At 33.2% G+C, this 21033-nt stretch overlaps 2 protein-coding genes across 4 annotated transcripts; both read left to right on the top strand.

Moving 5' to 3' along the window:
• Positions 1 to 1087: 1087 nt before the first annotated feature.
• Positions 1088 to 7558, top strand: LOC101206287 (hypothetical protein). Of its 2 annotated transcripts, none has more exons than XM_004141663.3 (13): positions 1088 to 1653; positions 2088 to 2243; positions 2333 to 2545; positions 2627 to 2716; positions 2840 to 2956; positions 3402 to 3671; positions 3953 to 4109; positions 4719 to 4796; positions 5245 to 5345; positions 5492 to 5662; positions 5879 to 5953; positions 6306 to 6410; positions 7129 to 7558. In XM_004141663.3, the coding sequence occupies exons 1-13, from the start codon at positions 1270 to 1272 to the stop codon at positions 7474 to 7476; spliced, it is 2265 nt and encodes a 754-aa protein (XP_004141711.1). In that variant the 5' UTR covers positions 1088 to 1269; the 3' UTR covers positions 7477 to 7558. The 2 variants fall into 2 exon arrangements, with proteins under 2 accessions (XP_004141711.1, XP_011659616.1); XM_011661314.2 differs by having other exon boundaries at positions 1091 to 1653; positions 2101 to 2243.
• A 1130-nt stretch (positions 7559 to 8688) lies between these two features.
• On the top strand, positions 8689 to 12324 carry LOC101206522 (probable nucleoside diphosphate kinase 5). 2 transcript variants are annotated; one of them, XM_004141664.3, is made up of 6 exons: positions 8696 to 8977; positions 9218 to 9307; positions 10152 to 10376; positions 10935 to 11042; positions 11175 to 11281; positions 11705 to 12324. In XM_004141664.3, the coding sequence occupies exons 2-6, from the start codon at positions 9231 to 9233 to the stop codon at positions 11734 to 11736; spliced, it is 549 nt and encodes a 182-aa protein (XP_004141712.1). In that variant the 5' UTR covers positions 8696 to 8977; positions 9218 to 9230; the 3' UTR covers positions 11737 to 12324. The 2 variants fall into 2 exon arrangements, with proteins under 2 accessions (XP_031745041.1, XP_004141712.1); XM_031889181.1 differs by lacking the exon at positions 11705 to 12324 and having other exon boundaries at positions 8689 to 8977; positions 11175 to 11698.
• The last annotated feature ends 8709 nt before the right edge of the window (positions 12325 to 21033 follow it).

Raw genomic sequence — 21033 nt, 5'->3', positions numbered from 1 at the left:
TTAGAGTTTATAGATATTTTAATTTATTTTGTTATTTTTTAAATTGCTAAAAAAAAAATAATGTAAAACCATACTTATTTTTAGTTTGAGCGTTTTAACATACCTTAACTATTATTAGATATATTTAAATTTATCATTACTGTTCAGCTTAACCTTTTGAATAAGAGGGTTGATTTGAGATATTACTTTACGTTTTTAAATTTCAAATATTTTTAAACAATTAAATCACATTTTGAATTATTAGAAAAACGATATTTAAAATAATTTGAGAGGGAATAGATAAATATTAATATATTTTCCTAATTCAAAAAAAAAAATGCTCTAGAAAAATATCATTATAAAAAAATGGTAAAAAATAAAATATTTAACAAAAAAAAATTACCTTTCACAAAAAAGTTGTAACTAATTTTATTTTTAGTGGCATTGTCTTAAAAAATAGCAAAAATTTTATGATTTTAAGACTTCTGTCACTACATTTTCTAAATTACGAATAATGGCTTCAAGTTGTAACTACATAAGTAAGCCTTAAACTCTGGCATAGTTACCACTAAACTGTATACAAATATTAAGTATCAATTGGGCTTGTTTATACATATTATATAGAGACAATAAATTTGAGGTGGGGCTCGAACCCCCGAACATATGATAGTAGTATAATATCATAAATTACTTGTCATATTTTCATATTCGCAGTATGAAAAAAAAAGTGTTGTCACTTATATTTTTAAAATTATAAATTTAGAAACAAATTAGATTAGGGTAATGTTGTCAAATTTGCAATATAAAAAAAACATGGTAACGAGTTCTTTTTCTAAATGCAAACTTTTCTTAAGGGTAAAAATTTCAAAATTTACACCGTGACGTGGCAGAATCTCATAATGAAGCGTACGGTAAAGACTTAATGAATACCGCAGCATATTATTTTAACCAAGGTTAAGAACGTAACTTCATCAACAGGCATCGCATCAACTCGGCGAAGACGTTCTCATTATTCCACGTGGTTCAATTCCATTGGTTTATATGTTTAAAAAAAGCAATATTTTCCCTCCGTTTTTTGTCATCATACAAAGGAAGAAAAATAAAAGATAAACTATATTCATCTTCTTCGTCACTGTTTTTCACTTCCAGCTCTCTTATACCTGAATCTCACCTCCCCATTAATGGCTACCATACGGCTCCTATTTTCATCTACTTTATCTTTTCCTTAATTTCTCTTTCTCTTCTTTGTATAAATCGCTCTCCGCACATTTCTTCTAACTTTCATCCCCCATGGCTACCGAGTTTTCCAACTCTGTCGAGTACGGTCTCCATTTGTCAAAGCGAATTTACTATGGAAAAGGATCGACGCCGGCGGCTTTAGCTCGCCAGATGTCTAGAGTATCGGAGGATTACCTTCCGAGGGCTCCGATGGTGTACGCCGTCATACCGGAACCGACAATTGTGGACAATCCGGACATTCCGAGCTACCAGCCTTACGTACACGGGCGCTGTGTACCGCCGGCGTTAATTCCGCTGCATATGAATGGAGTTTCTATGGAAATTAATTGCTGTTTCGATACCGCGTTCATTTGTGTTAACGGAACGTGGCGCGTGCATTGCGTGATGGCGGGGAGAAGCTGTGAGTGCCTTATTGCGGTGCCGATGGGAGAGCAGGTAGCGAGTTTTTTCTTTGTTATATATTGAAAGGTTGAATTGATTGGTTTTGGTAGTATTGGTCAATCTATAGTCGTGATTCGTCGCATGAATGTGAGAGATTGTTTGTGTGAGTTGTTCTGGAATTATTCTTGTTGCAGATGTAGCTACGTAAAAGTAAACCTGGAAAATTCTTTGTGATGTTTTGAATTTTGAAATTGCTTTGAGTCTGATGTTAATGTGATTGAGATTCTGGAAGGTTAATTCATCAATCAAACGGAACAGAGCTTCTCTTTGTTGATCGTATTCCTGAAAGTATGTTAAAGAGTGGTTGAATGTTAAATTCTTCCTCCAATATTTTGAGACTTGCGTTTCAATGACGAGCTGCATAAATCCCTATCCTTCCACTATCCATTTTTGTTTTTCGTTCTGAAGAAAAACATTGTGGCTAACAGGGTTCACTTCTAGGTGTTGAAGTCGACGTTACTGGAACATCTCATCGGACTGAATTAGTTTCCATGGAAGACGCAGAAGCTATAGAGAAACTGACAAAATCTGAAGATGGAAAGTTTCTGAAAGGGCGTCGGATATACACATTAAAAATTCCCAAGGTTACATCGCTTTAATCCTGCATATGATTTTCATCATGATTTGCTGTTCGTTCTACCTCAAGGATAAATCAGATACAATTGTGCTCCAGGTTGAAGGTGGCTGTACACTTTCGGTTCGAATCAATTGGTCCCAGAGAATACCATACCTTGACGATCTCTTCTGTCTCAGTGTACCTTTCAGTTTTCCAGCATACTTAGTTCCTCCTGGCAAAAAAATCAAGAACAGTCAAAAGATCTTACTGCATATAAATTCCGGTGTTTCTTCAGAAGTTGTATGTAAACATACAAGCCATCCGATGAAGGTAATACAAAAGTTTCACTATACGACATTAGTTTTAGAATTTACTGAATATGACTGAATTTTCTTTTTTATCACCTTCAAGATACTAAGACGCGAAGTTGGCAACTTAAGTTTCTCAAATGACGCAGAGGTCTCAGCATGGTCAAATATGGATTTCGATCTTTCATACTCAGTAAGAATCATTTCTTTGTATTCTATTAGAGGAAATTGGAAGAATTTCTGGTTCCGAGAAACGCAAAACTTGACCAGTTGCAAAAGGCTGCTTGTTTAAGTCTGGTTTCTACCCTTTTGGCAGATTTCTCCTAATGACTTGTTTGGTGGTGTACTCCTCCAATCGCCTTCTCTTCATGATTTTGATCAAAGAGAGATGTTTTGTCTATACATTTTTCCTGGCCAGAATCACAATCGGCAGGTTTATTGTTGTTCACTTCTCATTTTTACTATTTAGTAAAATCATTTTCATTTTTACTGTTTTGTAAAATTTGAATCTCAAATTCAAACGGAATTATTATATATAAATTACTGTATGAACATACATGTATGTCTAATGAATCCAAAAGTTTGTTATTTTTTAATTAGTTTATTATCATTTTTAGTTAATTTGGACATTGCATAATTTGGAACGGAAATCCAAACCTAAGATTCACAGTTACTTGGTCAATCGAGAAATTTGAAACGCATTATATTGGGAGAAATAAACTGAAATGTACTAGTTAGGTTACTCAACTAACAATCTTTATACCTCTTCCGGTCAGTATTTAGTCCAGGCCCTTCTTTTTTCTTCGGTTGGCTGACAATTTATTATGTGTCATCGATTTGGTAGGTCCTATTTTAACGCCTCTCTGTTTCTTTGTTAGGTTTTCAGAAAGGAAGTAGTATTTATTATAGACATAAGTGGAAGCATGAAGGATGGTCCTCTCGAGAGTACAAAGCGTGCAGTGCTTGCATCACTTTCACAGTTGAATCCTGAAGATGCATTTAACATAATAGGGTTCAATGGAGACACTAAATTATTCTCATTAACGATGGAGCAAGCAACCAAGGAAGCAATTACAAGGGCAACAGATTGGATTAACGCTAATTTAGTGGCTAATGGTGGTACTAACATCCTGCTTCCAGTGGAACAGGTAACCTTAAGCCATAAGCATTAACAACATTACCTTTTAATTGAGAATTACAGTAGCCAAGGACCGGGAGGATTTGATTGCTAGAGTTAAGAAGTTCGTTTTTTTAGGGAAATGAGACATAAGATTACAAATGTGTGGATTTGAACTTTCAACTATTAGGAGATATTTGTGATCATTAATCCAAATGAATTATGTTTAGCTGGTAATTAATCCGTGTTTTACATTGATTTTCACTTTGCGTCTTCATAGCGATTTTGGTTAACAGTGCTATTCTATTACAGGCTATAAAGATGTTGGCTGAAACGGGCAACTCAATTCCCCTCATTTTCCTCATTACCGATGGTTCTGTTGATAACGAGAGAGAAATATGTAATCTTGTGAAAGCTTCTTTGAAGAGTGGAAATAAAATCTCTCCTCGTCTGTGTACTTTTGGTATTGGTAAGACCTTGCCTTACTGTTCTTAATGTATATTAGAAATACTTGACTCCTGAGTAAAAACCTAAGTAGAAAATAATTCCCAATTAACTTAGCCGGGGTAATCTTTTAAGTTCTGCTTAAATTCAAGTCCTTCCAGAAAAGGATCCTCTTAACCATTAGAGAGGACTCCCTCAAAAAGTGAATCAAATCGATGGCCATATTGCTTGAATTATTATCAAATATTACGACACTTCCAGAGGCAGGGCCCTACAACTGTTAAATTTTCTACCCTATTTTGATTTTAATTTACATAATAATTTGGGAAAAAGAACATTTGTTCTATCGTACGTCTTCTGAGGACAGTTGCATTATTATTCTCTTCATTTCCCCCTCTTTCATTGTTGGGTAGTCAACTTCACGGCATGAGCAAATCTCTTACTAATTAACAGAGACCCACCAAAACTGATGATAGTACTGAATGGTACTTAAGTTGTAAAACTATCGGAAAATTTAATTTGTATTTTCTTTCGCTCATTAACTGCTTCCGCCAATTAGTTTGGGTAATCTAAAATGCGAACAGTTGCATTCGGTCTGAAATTTACGTTTATTGATGTTTAAAGCTTTTCCCAGGAACATTTTGTAACCATTACTTCCTACAAATGCTATCGGAAATTGGAAGGGGGATTTATGATGCTGCTTATGATGTAGGTGAATATCTCTCTCTCTGACTAGCGTCATTGATGTTAATGATCGGAAAAATTTTACCACGGCCTTCCGATGTTCTTGTGGCACTCTCGTAATTTTCTTGAATTGAAGCAATAAATCGTTTCGAAAGGAACAATTTTTGGTTTCATATAGTGGCAAGGTAGAGATTCCTATTGGTCTTCTGATACTAGGATGCGACGTTCATTAGACTAAAAGTCATGTTTCATACGAACAAAATCTTTGTAATTAAACATAAAAATAAAGCCATGATTTTTCTCTGTTTTGGTGGTCGTTTTACGAGTAAGAGCCGTTTAAGTTTTCAATTTTCATATTTTTTAAATTTGTTCATCCATCTAGTTTCTTCGTCTTTTTTGACAAAAGAAAAAAAAAAATGTACGGGAAATGTGCTAGATTCAATTATGTTTTTACAGAGCACTTACTGTTGTGCCAGATTTGATTGATACTCGGTTCCAGACATTATTTACAAAAGCCTCATCACTCTTTCTCGCCAACATCACCGTGGATGCTTTCAAGCATCTTGATTCATTTGAGGTTCATAATTCTTGAACACCTCGTTTCTGTTGTCTGTTGTACTTTTCCAAAGTTGCTATCTTTCTTCCACACACAAACTATTTTCTTTTTTTTTTTTACTGCGTCTTATTCTTGACATTCCTTTCCAACATGATGATTTTGTGTAGTTGTTTCCGACTCAAATTCCAGACCTTGCATGTGGAAGCCCGTTGATAATATCAGGCCGATACAATGGATGCTTCCCAGAATCCTTCAAAGTTAGTGGCACCTCAGCGGATATGAGCAATTCCACAATCCATCTCCAAGCTCAAAGAGCGAAAGAGCTGCTTCTTGATAGGGTATTGGTTCTTCCTTCTTCCTACATATACTATCCGTTAATGAATTAGTACAAACGATGATCGATCAGAATTTTCTTTTCGGATTTCTTTCGTCGATAAACAAATTTAATATTGTATTGCACGGTTCCAGACGCAAAATTTTCGACTTACTGAAAATTGTATTGCACGCTCTTTTGAAAAGGCCTTCCCTTCTCTTACCCCCTCTTTCCACTGCAGGTACTTGCGAGAAGACAAATTGATATAATGACTTCACATGCATGGTTATTAGAAAGCAAGGACCTCCAAGATAAGGTTGGTCGCTTTAGCGTGGCTATTTGTTTATTGTGTTGACCATAATGGTCTTGGTGTATGGAATTTTAATGTGGTTGATACAAAAGAAATTAAATTTACGGTAACTTTTAGGTCAGCACTTCAATGAAAGTAGTTTTAGTTTGAACCCCTGAATCACAGTCTCTCCAACCAACAATAGCTTGTACTGAATTTTCAGCTTGAATGACATTCTTTTAAGCTTTTAGCCTGCCATCGAAACAGAAAAAGATTAAGGATAATGTTAAGCATCATTCATGATATTGAGTACGTATCATTCCCTATAATGTTAGTTTATCTAATCCCGGTTTAATTTTGTTTGATTTGTGTTTTCCAGATTGCAAAATTGAGCAAACAATCTGGGTTCTCGTCCGAGTATACACGTCTGATTCTAGTGCTGGCCAAGGAAGGGAAAAAAGCTCCATCCATCATCTCACAAAAGGTTCGACTTCTTCCTCTAAACTTTTGGACTCTGCTCTTGTTTTTATGAGTATATTCGAGCGGCCGGAAGAATATATCTAGGATTCCTTCTCTTTTATAATGTTTATGTATGAGAGATAAATCAAAACTATTATATACTACATAACACTGAGTGAAAATGAGAGTAAGAATTCCAACCTCTAACTATATAACAAGTCAACCAATAGTCACGTTCAATACTTTTGTTCCACTGTCTAAGCATTCTGGTGAAAAATCTAACCATTTGGGCTTCTTTTACAACCCATATTTGATCAAATACCGAAATCTTCTCCAATTTTGCCTTCCCTTTTAAACACAATCTCAACTCATCATTTAAATTCTTCAAAAACCGCCCAAGAAAATTAATGATCCAAGAAAGCTAGCTGTTGTAGCTCCAAAAAGCATATGCCTTTTGTTTCAAATCATACCAACTCGAAACACGCTTTAAGAAAATGTATACTAGTCCAGTTGTATGAGTAGTCCATTGCCTTGAAAGAATGCTCTTGCAATGTAGGTTTATTAGAGAACTTCGTGTGATTGTGCTAATTTCCACGCAACAAATTTCTTTCTTGTCCATGATTTTCTCTTCGGTTTTGAATTTTTCCATGTTAATTCCCATGTTCCTTTTCTGATAGTGATGAGAGGTTTTTTTTCTTTTCCAAAACACCAACTTACCAATTCCATGTTGTTACATAAAACAGATGCGCAAGCGATTCGACCTGACGAAGTCGAAAAAGGTAGAATGGAAGGGGCAGAAGATCATTTTATTAGGGAACCAAGGCGTCGGGTTTGGGAACTTGACCGCAACGGCGGAGAATCTGCAGCCAGGAAAGGAAATAAAAGCAACACAAGCTACAGATCTGTTGGTGAAAGCCGCTACAAATTGCTTTGGGAGATTGATCGACCGATTCTGTTGCTTGTGTTTCATAAAGTCTTGTATGTACATGAATGACAGGTGCGTTGTGGCTTTTACACAACTCACTGCTGCTCTTGCTTGCTGTGAAATCTTTAATTGCTGCTTTGAATTATGTGAATGTGACTGCTTCTGATATTAATAACATATATATAAATATAATAGATTTACCATGTTCATAAAGGTGAATATTATGTTTATGATCATGTTTTTGTTTATGTTGAAATGCTTTGTGGTTTTTTGTTTATGCTGAATTTTGAATCCTCCATCGCACAGTGGTTCATGTGATTAGTTTTTAAAGACAAGGGTGTTATATCGATCAACTTATGATATTCTACAAGTTTACTTGAAATTGTTATAATTTTCATGCGTTAAATAATTACATGTTCGTTGATGCTTTGGACTTTTAGTGTACTTAACTTTTGATCCACTTTCTTCTAATAAGGCTTTGCTTTTCGAGCTAAATTGAGGTTAGAGAACCTCAGAGTGTCTTGGTTCCAATCATGATGCATTAGTACGAATAATGTAATCACACGAAGGTCACATATTCTTTTTCCTCTTTGAGTTGTCGAACGTGTCTTATTTACAATATCAACCTATAGTTACTTGTAACTTTGGTAATACCAGAGTAATTTTTTTTTTCAGTATGTATATATTTACCATCTCAATCAACTGACGTAAAATGATAAGCTATGACTATTATTATTTAATGCACACATTTCGCCACAATGCCTTTTTTATTTTCCTTATACTCAAGTGAGTTCATGAACTTTGAGATCTAACTAAAATAATTCTCAACCATGAATTTTATTTATACAAGTGATGAGTTTTTATTCTTACCATTCATTCAACAGGTGAATTATAAAGATTGACCAAATAGATAAACTATTTACAAGAATTGTAAAAATATAGCTACCAAATTTGACATAATATTTAGACATCGATCATATCAATCTATATCTAAAATTTTGTTATACTTGTAAGTATTTTTAATTTATTTTTCTATTTTAAAAATATCCCAACTATTCACACTTTATAATTTTTGATCACAAGGTATAAATAATTTGTAATAGATATATTATTGATTGAATTTACAAATTTTACTTAAATATTTTATCATATTTGGTGTTTTTGACAATTTATCATTTACTCATACTTATTATTTTAAGAGTAAAAATATAATTATAATGATTAACAACTTCAACTTCAACATGAAGGAAGTGTTTAATAATATTAAAAAAAAAGTTGTAAATGATATACAAACATTGCAATATCGGTTCATTTTTAATCATCCATTAAAAAAGAGTAACGAGGAGGGAGACGGAGTTAGAAATGGGTCAAAAACCAACAAAAGTCCACCTTACTCCACCCGTTTTCTCCCAACTCGATAGACCAAGTCCGGTCTCTTCACAAATCATCTAATTCTTCGGCTTCGAGCCAATCCCCACTTTACCGATATATTATTCCCCTCTCTCTCTCTCTCTCTCACACTACATAAACACAATTCAATACAATCCCCGCGCCTCTGGTTTCCCAAACTTTTCTACTTTCCCGCCATTACGCTGTTCTTCAACTCCTCCAGTTCGTACCATTTTTCATGCGTTGCACCTTCAAATTCTCTACTCCTCGAATCGCAGGTACTTGTTTTGTTTCAATCGGTTATGGAGTTTCTAAAGAAACGGAGGTTATGAAACTGCAGTATTATTAGTTTTCGTTTTTGATATTACTGATTATTTGTTGAAACGGATCGTATGTCTAGTTGTTGTTGCAGTGGAGTTTTTGGTGAATACCTGAGTTCGTTTAGTTGAAATCTTTAAGTTTCTGCTGTTTTTCGGAAGTTCTGATTCTAATTGATTGATATTATTTTGTTGTTGCAGTTTCTCTCAGGAAATGATGGTTCGTTTGGTTTTGCTACGTTCGCGGTCTTGCTTTTGTTTCTTCCTTGTCGCTATTGCATTTTCTGGGGGGTAAGTGAATGCCAATGCGTCTAGTTTCCTTTCGAAGTCTCTTGATCTTCTGGTTGCTTAGGTTGTGTGTAGAGGGACGACTTAGTATTTGTCATTAACATTGATAATCGTACCGTTTTTGTTTGATTAGAGAAAGAAGTAAAAGTTTACTTGGTATATATGGACATCGTTTTCTTGCATCTTAAGATAGATTTCCTGTTAGATGATTTAGTTAATCGGACGTATATCTAATTGTTAGTGACAGAAATTAAAAAAGAAAAGCATGGTTGGAAAATTAAAAGGCCTTGGTGAAAACTTCTTTTAGCTTATAGATGATTCTATCGAGTAATTTTCGGAACTGATTTATTTATTACCTCTAAATTCAAAGACATTCACCTAATTTCTTGTTGCGAGCATTAAAATTACTTTCTCCAAATCTCCTTATTATCATCAACTATATTGACATCGCGCTATTTGGAGTGACACTACCTTACTCCGACATTTCTACTCATGCTAGTTTGATAGCATTTGATTCTTCTTATAAATATTGCTTTTGTCTATTAAGCATTACTAGATTTTGTCCATCCACTTTTGACTAATGTAAAAACTTACAACCAAGAGTTTAAAAATAGAAAAATATTTTTAAAAACTTGTTTTGTTTTTAGATTTGATTAAGAATTCACATGTTTCGGTAAAAATAAATGAAAACTCTAATTAAAAATTTGCAAAGATACAAGCATAAATTTAACAAACACGAAGCCAAAAATATCATCGGTATTGCTGGGACTTACTTTTATGTTTTTAAAGATTTTTCTTCTCTTTTACTTGGTAAATAATCTTTAAAATATCATTGCCGCGCTTTTAGGTTTGCAAGTAATGGAGGTATGAAAATGGAGAAAACTTTGGCTATGATTAAGCCAGATGGATTGCGCGGTAACTACACCGAAAGAATTAAAGGGGCCATTGTGGAGTCGGGGTTCAGGATTTTGGAGGAAAGAATAGATGAATTGGATGAAGATAGAGCAAGTCGTTTTTATGCTGAACATTCGTCAAGAAGCTTTTTTCCTAACCTGGTCAAATACATGACAAGGTATGTGTCATCTTCGGAATGTTGCTAATTTCATATGTTCCGTGGTACTGGTGTCAGTACTAATTTGAACTTTCCTGCGTTTTTGTTATTGCAATTCATGCTTGCATGAGCTGCTTTCCCGTGCATTAATTTGCTAGTAAGTGGTGGTTAAGTTCGTCACCTATGCAATTTATGAAGCTATCACAACACCATGTGCATGCACTCAAACAAATATTTGAAAGTGCTGTAACGCAAGACTAGATGATGCGATGACTTGACCATTTATCTTACTTTCTTTTGAAGCCATTTCAGTTATAGCATTAACAACATATAGAAGTTCACGATATGTATCTCAAGCTTGTCAGATTTTTGTTATGTACTTCTCCATCTTGAGCTATATTCTAACAGTTTAACTTAGTCGAAATATGGATTTATGAAATCTAATTGAATTGTAATCTGGATTTTGCAGTCAGTTGTAAAGGTTTCAAACAACCATGAGATCTCTCTCTAGAATTGTGCGGTTGTGTATTTAAGTTCTTGAATAATGGTGTTCTTCCTTTGTCTAACCCTGCTTATCAGTGGTCCAGTATGCATAATGGTTTTGGAGAAACAAAATGCAATCGCAGAATGGCGTGCTCTGATTGGGCCAACAGATTCAGTGAAGGCTAAGGCTACGCATCCTAATAGGTCATACGAGTTTTAATCTTCGTCTCTATATACACTGCCTCCATAAATTTGAGACATGATTCCGTACTGATGTCAATGCACTTGCTACCTGCTCATTTTGAGTTTTAATTATGGTCTCTTCCACGATTTCAGCATCAGGGCAATGTGTGGGTTGGACTCTGAGAAAAATTGTGTTCACGGTTCGGATTCTCTTTTATCAGCTCAAAGAGAGATCTCATTTTTCTTTGAAGAAGAAACTGGTAATATCTATTCCCTCTCTATATATAATGCTTACTTTTATTTGTTTGTGCACGATCTACTTTCGTTTTCTATTATTGCAATATTTTTTACTGTCACCTTTATAGTGTTCACACCGTCTTTTTTTCTATATGAGAAAACATACAGCTACTCATCAATATCACAATCTTATAAATGAAGTAGAGTTTCCATATTGATTGATGTTGAAATAAATGATGTACCTCTAGAATCAGGAGTTGTAAATTCTGTATAGGAGTATGGAATTGGGGAAAAAACGAGAGGCTAGATTATCAAGGCACATCTGTTTAGATTATAACTTTTTAATTATGTTTCTCATAGAACATGACAGAACATAATCCACAAGGCACGTCTGTTTCTTGGTCCTCAAAAGAGTGTTTTCTTTTTTGTTACTGTACTTTTAACAGGTGAAATGGTTGGAAAACATGATGAATTATAATCATTAAGCAGTCCGTGTATAAGCATGACTAGGTCTTATTCACGACTCTTAGTTATGATTAATCTCAAATTCCAAAAGTGAACTGCTGCCAGCCTCCACCCAAGTTCCATCTTGACGTTGGCAATCCGATACCTTGTACCGTGCACACCTCACTTGCTCATTCGTATATTTGTGTGCTACTTGTGGATGTTACATGTAGGGTCAGTGTCTGTATTAGAAATTCAAAACCGTTTGTCAGCTTTATTATCTTCGGTTACTTTTAAGAAGGTTTTGTTTAGGCTCATACATACTACCATTAGGAAAATAAAACCATTTTCCTAATGGTGGGTGATGAAGGTCCGTGGATTCTTACGACCTTATTTAGACAAGATTTATTTTATAGGTTGTATAATTGTGTCGTTGTTCTAAGAGGGATTCGGTGGCTTCTTCAAAATTAAGTCTTGGTTCTATTTATTTGTTTTATAGTTTTAGTTAGATATGCCACAGCTGTGACTCTTCCTGTTTTCCTTGGTAACATACTTTGGCCTGTAAATGATGGACTGCAATGCTTTTCAATCGGTGAAAACTTCAATGTTTTTGTTTCTTGCTCCTGTTCAGTTCTCATCAATCCCATGATTTTCTTCCTTTGGATTGTTAAGCCTAACAGTACTCACCTGTGATTGTTCCTGTTCAGTTCTCAAATGATGAGTGTGTTCTCTCTACTCTCTTTCTTTATTGCTCTCTTTCCCTCCCTCTCTCTCTCTTTCTGTGCGTGTGTTTGTCTGACTTGTAAGTTTCATTTCTTGGACAATAGTCGTGTTGGTCGTTCTGGTGGAAGTTCATATTTAAGGATGGCAGTAATCAGATCAGTTGCAACAAGGTTCTTCAGGAAAAAAAGGAAAAAGAAAAGAAAAAAATTAATATTTAGAAAGGAATTGCAAGTGATCATAAGAATTAGTGACCTGTTTTGGAGAAAAATATGTGGTTTCTTAGCCAATTAGCAGTTTCTACTGAGGATTGAAGTTGAACGTAAATAGAGGTGGGTAGGTCTTCTTCTCTCCGTAGACAAATATCTCCAAGTTTGATTGATTTCTCAGACCTGTCTTCTAAAAAATGGTGTTTGAGTTAGAAAAAAATAAGTTTGCTTTAATTATATCGTACCTTTTTTTAAGTAACTTTTGTTTTTACTTGAAGACCTCGCTTTTCAACCTTACTTGAACAGGATTGAATGTTATCTGTGTCCTCGAGCTATTAACTTGAAGACCTTGTTTCATGTCCTTTAACTTGAGGATCAAAGAATGGCAAAAATTGTTTCGATTTCTGCCGATTCACTCACTTAATTTATAAGACGAAAACAATGTCTAAATCTTCATAAATTTATTAATTTCAATTAAATAAAACTGTGTACAAAAACAAGTATATCAAAGAACAAATTAAACATTTCATAACTTTTGGCAAAATCCATAGATTTTAAAGAAAATACTCTAATGCTGTTTATATTTAGAATTTTATCAATTTAACACCCGTATATATTTTATAATTCATTGAACGCATTAGAGAAGTATATTTCTTTATATAATATTTGGAGCATAATTCGTCGGAGGGCTAAACTTATCGTACTTTTTAAGTTTAGAGTTCAGATTGGAACTCTGATTTAACTTTGAGCTGCTATTTTATCCATTATGATTCAACGTTGATTGTTGAAGACTTTTAAAGCCTTATAATTGGTCTCTTCTAAATTTTTAAACAGTATGTTCCTCACAAAACAATAATTATGATGAAGATAAAATAATAAATAAAGAAGCCAATAGTTCTAAAAAATTAACCATCTTTATAATAAACTAAAAGTATAAAAAGAGAAATAACTTTGGTCGAAAGTAAGTTGAATTCGTTCAGTTTTGACTGGAAGTTAGTTCTAAATACATTGAATCTTACTTCACTTCACTTCAACTCTACACATAAAAATATTGTATGAATGTATACATGATCACTTAGAGGTCAAGCTATATGTTTCTATTCAATACACTTCGAGGGTGGCCATTTCGTCTGAATTGTGGTTTCTTTACTCTACCTCTGTGCTATTTACTTGCCAGAAAGATTTAATCTAAGAAGGATACTTTAGTTTGCCTAACGTGTTTGACAAAGACACGTATTAAATATTTAGGTACTCCGATACTTGTTGGACACGTATAACATAGTTGTTAGTGCAACATATGTTGGTGGGCATACAACACTTATTGAGTAGACTAAAAAGACACATATAACAATAGTAATAAACTTTGAGTGTGAAATACATCACACTAATTTTAAGCATATGAATACATCAACCCAATTTACTTTGATTTTTTTTTTCCTAGTTTAAATTTGATATATATTTTTTAAAATGCATAGTTTACTAAATATATCCTGGTTGTGTCATGATCTTTTTTTTTTTTTTTTTGTCAAAAATGGCATTTTATTAGCTCTATGTTGTGTCATATTTGTGTCTTACATTTGTATATGAGTTTATAAGGAAAAACTATCGTTAACAGTACAGTGCCTTTTGGGGTGAAATCAAAAGCGAAGTTATGAGGACATATGTCCCAAGTTGGCAATATCATACTATTGTAGAGATATTTGAAGTTATGTCGTTCTTAACACATTAGTATTAAAGTCATGCCCTTTTGTAGGAGCCTTGGAAGATGTAGTCATGATAGAGTATTTGTATGTGATTAAGCTTTGAGATGGGCACTGTGCTCAAGGCTTATTCAGATGGATGACTACTTCGTGGTTAAGTTAGTGGTGTGCTCAAGTGTAATTCGGATATCATATGACTATTTAAAGGAAGAATCAGTGGTTAAGTTAGAAATGCAATCAAAGTTTTAGATCGGTTAAATTAGGGGAAACTTAAGCTTATAAGGGAGGAGAAATTTTAAAATGGGTGGTCTATTTATTCTTGATGTCTTTAACTTTGGTTAAGGACTCTTCCAGATGGTCTCTTAATCCACCACAATTCTTTATGCTCTAGTCAATGATGACGAATTTGTTTTGGGGGAAGGGAGAGTAGTTGCTTGTTTCCAGTGATTTGGAAGGGCAATTATCCTCAGAGATAGAGGAGAAAATAACGAAGAAGGAAAAGACGTAAGAAACTCCTTGATTATAAGATGTTACTTTAGATTTAGGATGCCAATCCAAACATAGGTTGGGGATAATTTTGACATTTCTAAAAGTGAGGTTTAGTATTATTTAAGATTTTTTAATTAATATCAGTTTCAAATATAACAATTTATACATGGAATATTAGCGGATATAGTACAATACAAAAAAATTGTAGATATAACAAAATTTAGATCCAATTATTCTCGAAATTTATTAGTGATAAACTATATAAGTGATGTTGTTTTATTTATAATTTATTTTTGAAACGTTTGTATGAACTTAATTATTAAGCATAAAATGCAATCTATACAAATACCCTTTTAATTAGTTTTTTCTAGGGGGATTCTTGAGTGCCTTGTGATGAGTATGTAAAGGAGTAGGTTTCTACTTCAAAGTAAGTGATGGGATATCCATTTTGCCCCACAATGGACCTAAATATGTAATATATGGTGGTAAAAAGTACATTTAGAGCATGGGCCTTTGGGAGCCTTTCCGTTCCATTATTTGATCATCTGAAATAAAGTTTCCATACTTTCCTTTGATACAGTGTAAACTGTGATGGGCCTATGCCATGGCATTATCTGTAGATCCAAAGCAAAAGTTATACATAGGTGATACAAAGACGCCCTTTCAGTTTTCATCAAGGGGCATTTTGGATGCTTTTGCCGCAATTTTTAAGGTGATATTTGTGGATATCATAGCTAGAAGTTTCCATTTGATTAAAAGATCAGATTTAATGAAAAGCGAGCTAGTCAAACCATTGGATGATACAAGTCCACGCAATACCAAGTCTTAGTTTATGGTTGCCAACCGCAATATTTGCCTTCCAGAATTAGGAAGTCTAGCCATATCGTTTCTCTTTTTAGCTTGGGTTTCTAAACCCTAGACATCTACTAGATGCATCGCTCACATGGTTTCTTATCTTTCTTTTAAAATAAGCCATGTCTTGGTTGGAGTGATTCTTTTCTGACTTTCCCCCTTCATATTTTATTCCACTTTTATGATTTTCTTTTCACTTCTTCCTTTTCCCTGCATCTCGAGGAACTTTTGTGGCATTAAACTAAATGACGAACCTAGTGACGATTATGATGTAAAGATATTTCACCTTCGGATATTTTCTTTGCTAGTTTGGTCACGGTGTTCGTCATCTCACTTTTCTTCTGTAGTTTTTGCTCACCCTTCCCTCCATTTTAATACATCATTCCTTTCCTACATACATTGATGTATTCAATACTCAGAATATTTATTCTGTATATAAGACACTAATAATCACATTCAATAGATTAAATAGTTTGATCCTCCTCTTAATCGAACAACTTCGTGTTAACACATTTATTAACCGAACCAAGGTAAAAATTCGAACTATCTATTATTGAGATTACTAATAATATTATTTGACTATTTACGGAGAATTATATTTGACTAAATTGGGTGGTCTGAATTAGCTTAGATTATGTATTTCTTTTTTAAATTAACATTTTAAAAAAAATCTGCACGAAATACAAAGCCTTGAGGGTATTCTGCGCCCTTATAGCGACACGACATAACGTTTTAAACCAAGTATATAAATACTAAGGAGCACAGTGATGAAGATTTTAAAGCCTCTTGGTTAGAAGAAGATATTATTGGTATTGGCAACGGTAATAATTTATGGTGTTAAGAGTAAGAATTTGTGGCTGTGATGAACCCAAAAGGGTGGGTGTTACTTTCTCGTTCTGTTGAAAAGAACGTGGAGAGATCCGAAAGCTGGCTTGGTTTGTGGCATCTTTGAAGGAGCAAAGGCTCCGAGGAAGGAATAAAGCTACAAATTTTCAACCCACCCGCGGTTGGTACGACTTAGGACTTTTATTCATTATGTGATTAACTTTGTCGTGGGACGTGGCCGCAAAGTTTCAATCCACCCACTTGCTGGGTGTTTCTAGGGGCTTTGATAGCGGTTTATTGTCGAAATTGAAAAAAGAAAACCCACCTTCAATTCTAGAATATTGAAGTCAAATAGTTTTAGATGCGACCTGCAAAGATTGATAATAATATGATGCTTGAAGATAATGATGTCAGAAGTTCGTCAATTTTTGGATTGTTCAAAAGTGAATTTGTGATTTCGACCCTATATGACAAAATCAAACACCACAACGATCACATTCATTTAGTCAAGTCTCCTTGGTTTAAGTTCAAGTTTAGGAGCGAAAGAAAATATTAGTTGGAGTCCAAGTGAAAAGGTACTTAAAGACACAAATATTTGAACAAGTTAATACATTGACTATTGTGATGCCGCAATAGTTTTGCTTCAGCTTTTGGTGCTAGCCTAGAATACTCATATCCTAGTATAGTCACAGTATTTGGGTGTCATAGTGCAAAATTTTATTGGAATGTCTATGTTTTGTTCTTTGAGTTATTCTTTTTAATAATATGTTATCTCTAGTTGGGGAGATGACTAACACACAGTAAGCAAATTATATAAATATTTGTGTCGATTCTTTTTTTGTTGTACATTTTGTTGGAAGTGTAATTAAAGTCTCATATTGGTAGATAAGGAGACAATTATGGGTATATAAAAGAAAGACAACTATCTCTATTGGTTTGAAGCCTTTTAGAGTAAAATAAAAAATAAAATGACGAGGGGTCATGTCTAAAGGTGGACAATATCATATATCATTGTGGAGATTTTTAGAAGATCGTTATTCCAAACACATTTTCTTTTCATAATTGAATCCCGATTCTTAATCAGTGCTAATAGTAGCTTTAATGAATTCTCTTTTGAATTGTATCATGGAGAATGAAGGAAAATTTGTGCTAGACCAGCATTTTGAGCAACTTATAATTTCCTTTTATCAAAATTATGATGCTTGAGTTAAGAGAATCTTTCCTTTTATCAAAATTATGATGCTTGAGTTAAGAGAATCTTTTTAGCTAGTCCTTTTCTTTTTAACTTTATAACTTTTATTATTATCATTGAATTTATAAAATGGGAGGAAGAATTTAGGTATAGGTGCCTCTGAATTTCACTCATGGAGACGTTTATTAATTTTAGATTAAGTTGTAAATTTAGTCCCTAACAGGTTCTTGAGTTTTTTAAGTTTGTGTTTATTCAGTCGATTGTAAAATGTTTATAGTAGATCTAAGTTGCTATTTAGGGACCTTTTAGACCTGAGATGAAGATTAAATTTGGAACTTTAATTGGTAATTTTGTCCTAAATTAGTTTATTAAAATAAACTAATCTAGATGTATACGGAGTTGAACAAGGTTTTCTTCCCAAGTCAGTTAGGTTATTTGTAGTAATTTGGAGAATGTTGGTTGAAGTTGAAGATACAACCAACTCCCATATGGACATGGACAATCACGATAAACCTGACATAACTAGTGTACTACATGCAATTCATTTTTTTTTTTTTGGTTGAATAGATGGAATGAATCGATAAAGATAACCCCACTTTCTAATTCTGAATATTGGACATTGTTTATTCTGATTGTGTAGATCTATAAACAGTTCCTCCTGGCTCTTATAGACTAGAGCTAGAGAATTTATAAGTAATTGGTTTGTGATATCTGAATGAATATCGGGATATAGTGACTTAAGCAGCAAGTTCAGGGAAATAATGTACCTGGACAGATTGGTGCTTTATTTGCAAGTATACACCTAAAAGGATATCATGTTTCCTAAAACTCAACCATGCCAGACTAGTACCAAAGCCTTCTTTTTCTTTTATTTTGTATTTAACAACAGTAGTTAAGGAGTTATTAGAAATGAGGGAATTGGAACGGAATTAAAAGTGAGAATGGATAAGAGATACACATCCTTTTACTTGGTACAAGATTTGTAATATTAGGCATGAGAATATGATATTCCCTGCCTTCTTAATACCCATGAATAATATTCATCCAAGATAGGTGAGGTATTTTATGGCAGTTCTCTCCTCTTTTACATCTTTTTATTCATTTTATATACTTTTTCCCTCTCAAGCTTTTGGACTGTGCATGGGTTATAAGCACCCTAAGAAGTTATGTGTCTTCGCTTCATGGTAAGGGTAAGCATAATTGACTGAAAAATCGAACAAAAGTGGCTGATTGGTATCAGTTTAAAAAAAAATTAAAACAACATTTTAAAAATTTTCAAAGGCATAAACCGATCTGACCAACCAACGATTGGTTTGTATTTTTCATAGTTGAGGTTGATTTAAACATACATTGGTTTGGTTAGAAATTTGGTTAGAAAACTGACTCACCGAGTAAAGCACACTCCTATTTCAAGGTTGGAAGTTGATTGGTTTATATAAACTTTGGGAGCATTTGTGCACATGTAATATTTACACACTAAAAAGGAACATGCTGACATGATTAATTAGTAGTATTCTGTCTGATTCCATTACTTGGTGTTAGTTTCCTTGATTTTAGATTGAAATATAATTTTGATCTCATTTGATATGATATTTTAGAGTTGGTTGAATTTTAATTCTTGTACTAGTATTAGATCTTGAATTTAGTCCAAATAAAATGTGGATCAAAATTTGTTAAATAGTAATTTCAGGTAAGAAAAATACACATAGGTAAAGTTGAAAATTTTTCATCACTCTTCATCCACTTTTTAAATCTTGGAAACATATCAATAGTACTATATATGCAATTTGATAAAAAAAATTGAGGTATGACAAAGATCAATTTTAAGATGGATAAAAATACAAGAGGAAATTGAAATGAGACTCAACATACAGCAATGTTTTAACCATTTCAAGAAATTAGGTAGGTAGAAATATCTTTTTGAATACATATTATATTAAAAGTTATTATCCAATCATAGTTGTTATATAGGAATAGATTATAATAACACTATCAAAACGAGCATAGCTTAATTGATATAGTGTTTGTATTATTATTCTTGAAATCATAGAGAATATATATTTGAAACTACTAGTGTTGGATAACTCGAGTATTGTTTAAATTTATGAAAACAGTTGCATTTTAGGTAAGATTGATGTGAGACAAATTACTTATGAAGAGATAATTAGGTCTTGAGTTTCATTTATGGTATAGGGTCTAACATTAAAGTTGTAGGTTCTACTCCAAATATATATATACACCAAAAAATTAATTTTTTACAACTTTCTTTGACATCCAAATGTTATAGGGTTCTGGCTAATTTTTTATGACTTTTCTTGACATCAAAATGTTGTAGGATCTCGTTAGATTAGTTAGGATACGTATATCTAGTAAAATTAATTGAAGTGTATATAAGCTGATGAAATAGGAAAAGCTGAAAAATAATTTCATTTATTTCATATTTAGAATATGTGAATAAATGAGTTATCATGAGAGAACTAAAATTTTAGGAGTAGGGAGTTTTCAAAAGGCTCTTCCAAGTTCTCAACTCAGCTTTAAAGTTTGTTTTTTTCCCATAAAAGACTTGTTTTATTTAGTTTTCTGATTATATAATAGAAAATTGATAACAAATTTCTACAAGCCACACATGTGATGTTTTAAGTTCATACATGTGATACATTAAAATGCTTTATCTCTGAATAGATTTATACATTTTATGAAAAGTGATTAATTAATTAAATAGAAATAGGGTAAAGGTAATAATTAATTGAAGGTTGTAAAATAGAATTAGGAAAAATAAAAAGATGCATTCTTCAAGATGAACCCTACTTCGAGAAATTTTTTTGGCTCGAAGTTTTTGGTAATTTCCAAATGAGGAAGTCTTAACTTGGTCCAATTTGTAGAAAAAATTGCTATAAGTGTTCTTTCATGAGATAAGAAGGTGGACTGATTAGGATTTCTTAGTAAAATGGCGAAGAATGTAATATTATCAATTTCTTGGAAAAGGATGCCCAACGTCTTCGAATTTCGATTGGGTGATTATTTTATGAATTAGTGCGATTTTGTTTTTAATTTTTTAAGGCAAAAGTTAATTAGAACTATGTTTTTGAATTTGCGAAACTGATTTCTTTTACTGGATCCTGTTAGCCTTTAACCGTAGCATATCAATGGCTCAAATCCAAAAGTCTAAATGTTAGATTCAAATTGCACTTCTTTTTTTGGTTTAAATAAATCATTTTATTATTCTACTTTGTTATTTAGTCTATTTTAATGCTTACGACTTTATACTTTTCTTTTTCTTTCTAGAATTGTTTGAGTGTACCTTTTTATTTATTTTTTAATTTTACTTTTAATGTGTGAATGAA

This window comes from Cucumis sativus, chromosome 7 (assembly GCF_000004075.3).
Source record: "Cucumis sativus cultivar 9930 chromosome 7, Cucumber_9930_V3, whole genome shotgun sequence".
NCBI classification, from domain to species: domain Eukaryota; kingdom Viridiplantae; phylum Streptophyta; class Magnoliopsida; order Cucurbitales; family Cucurbitaceae; genus Cucumis; species Cucumis sativus.
The sequence above is the reverse complement of the archived record's forward strand: the minus strand, read 5'-3'. Positions and strand labels throughout refer to the sequence as shown.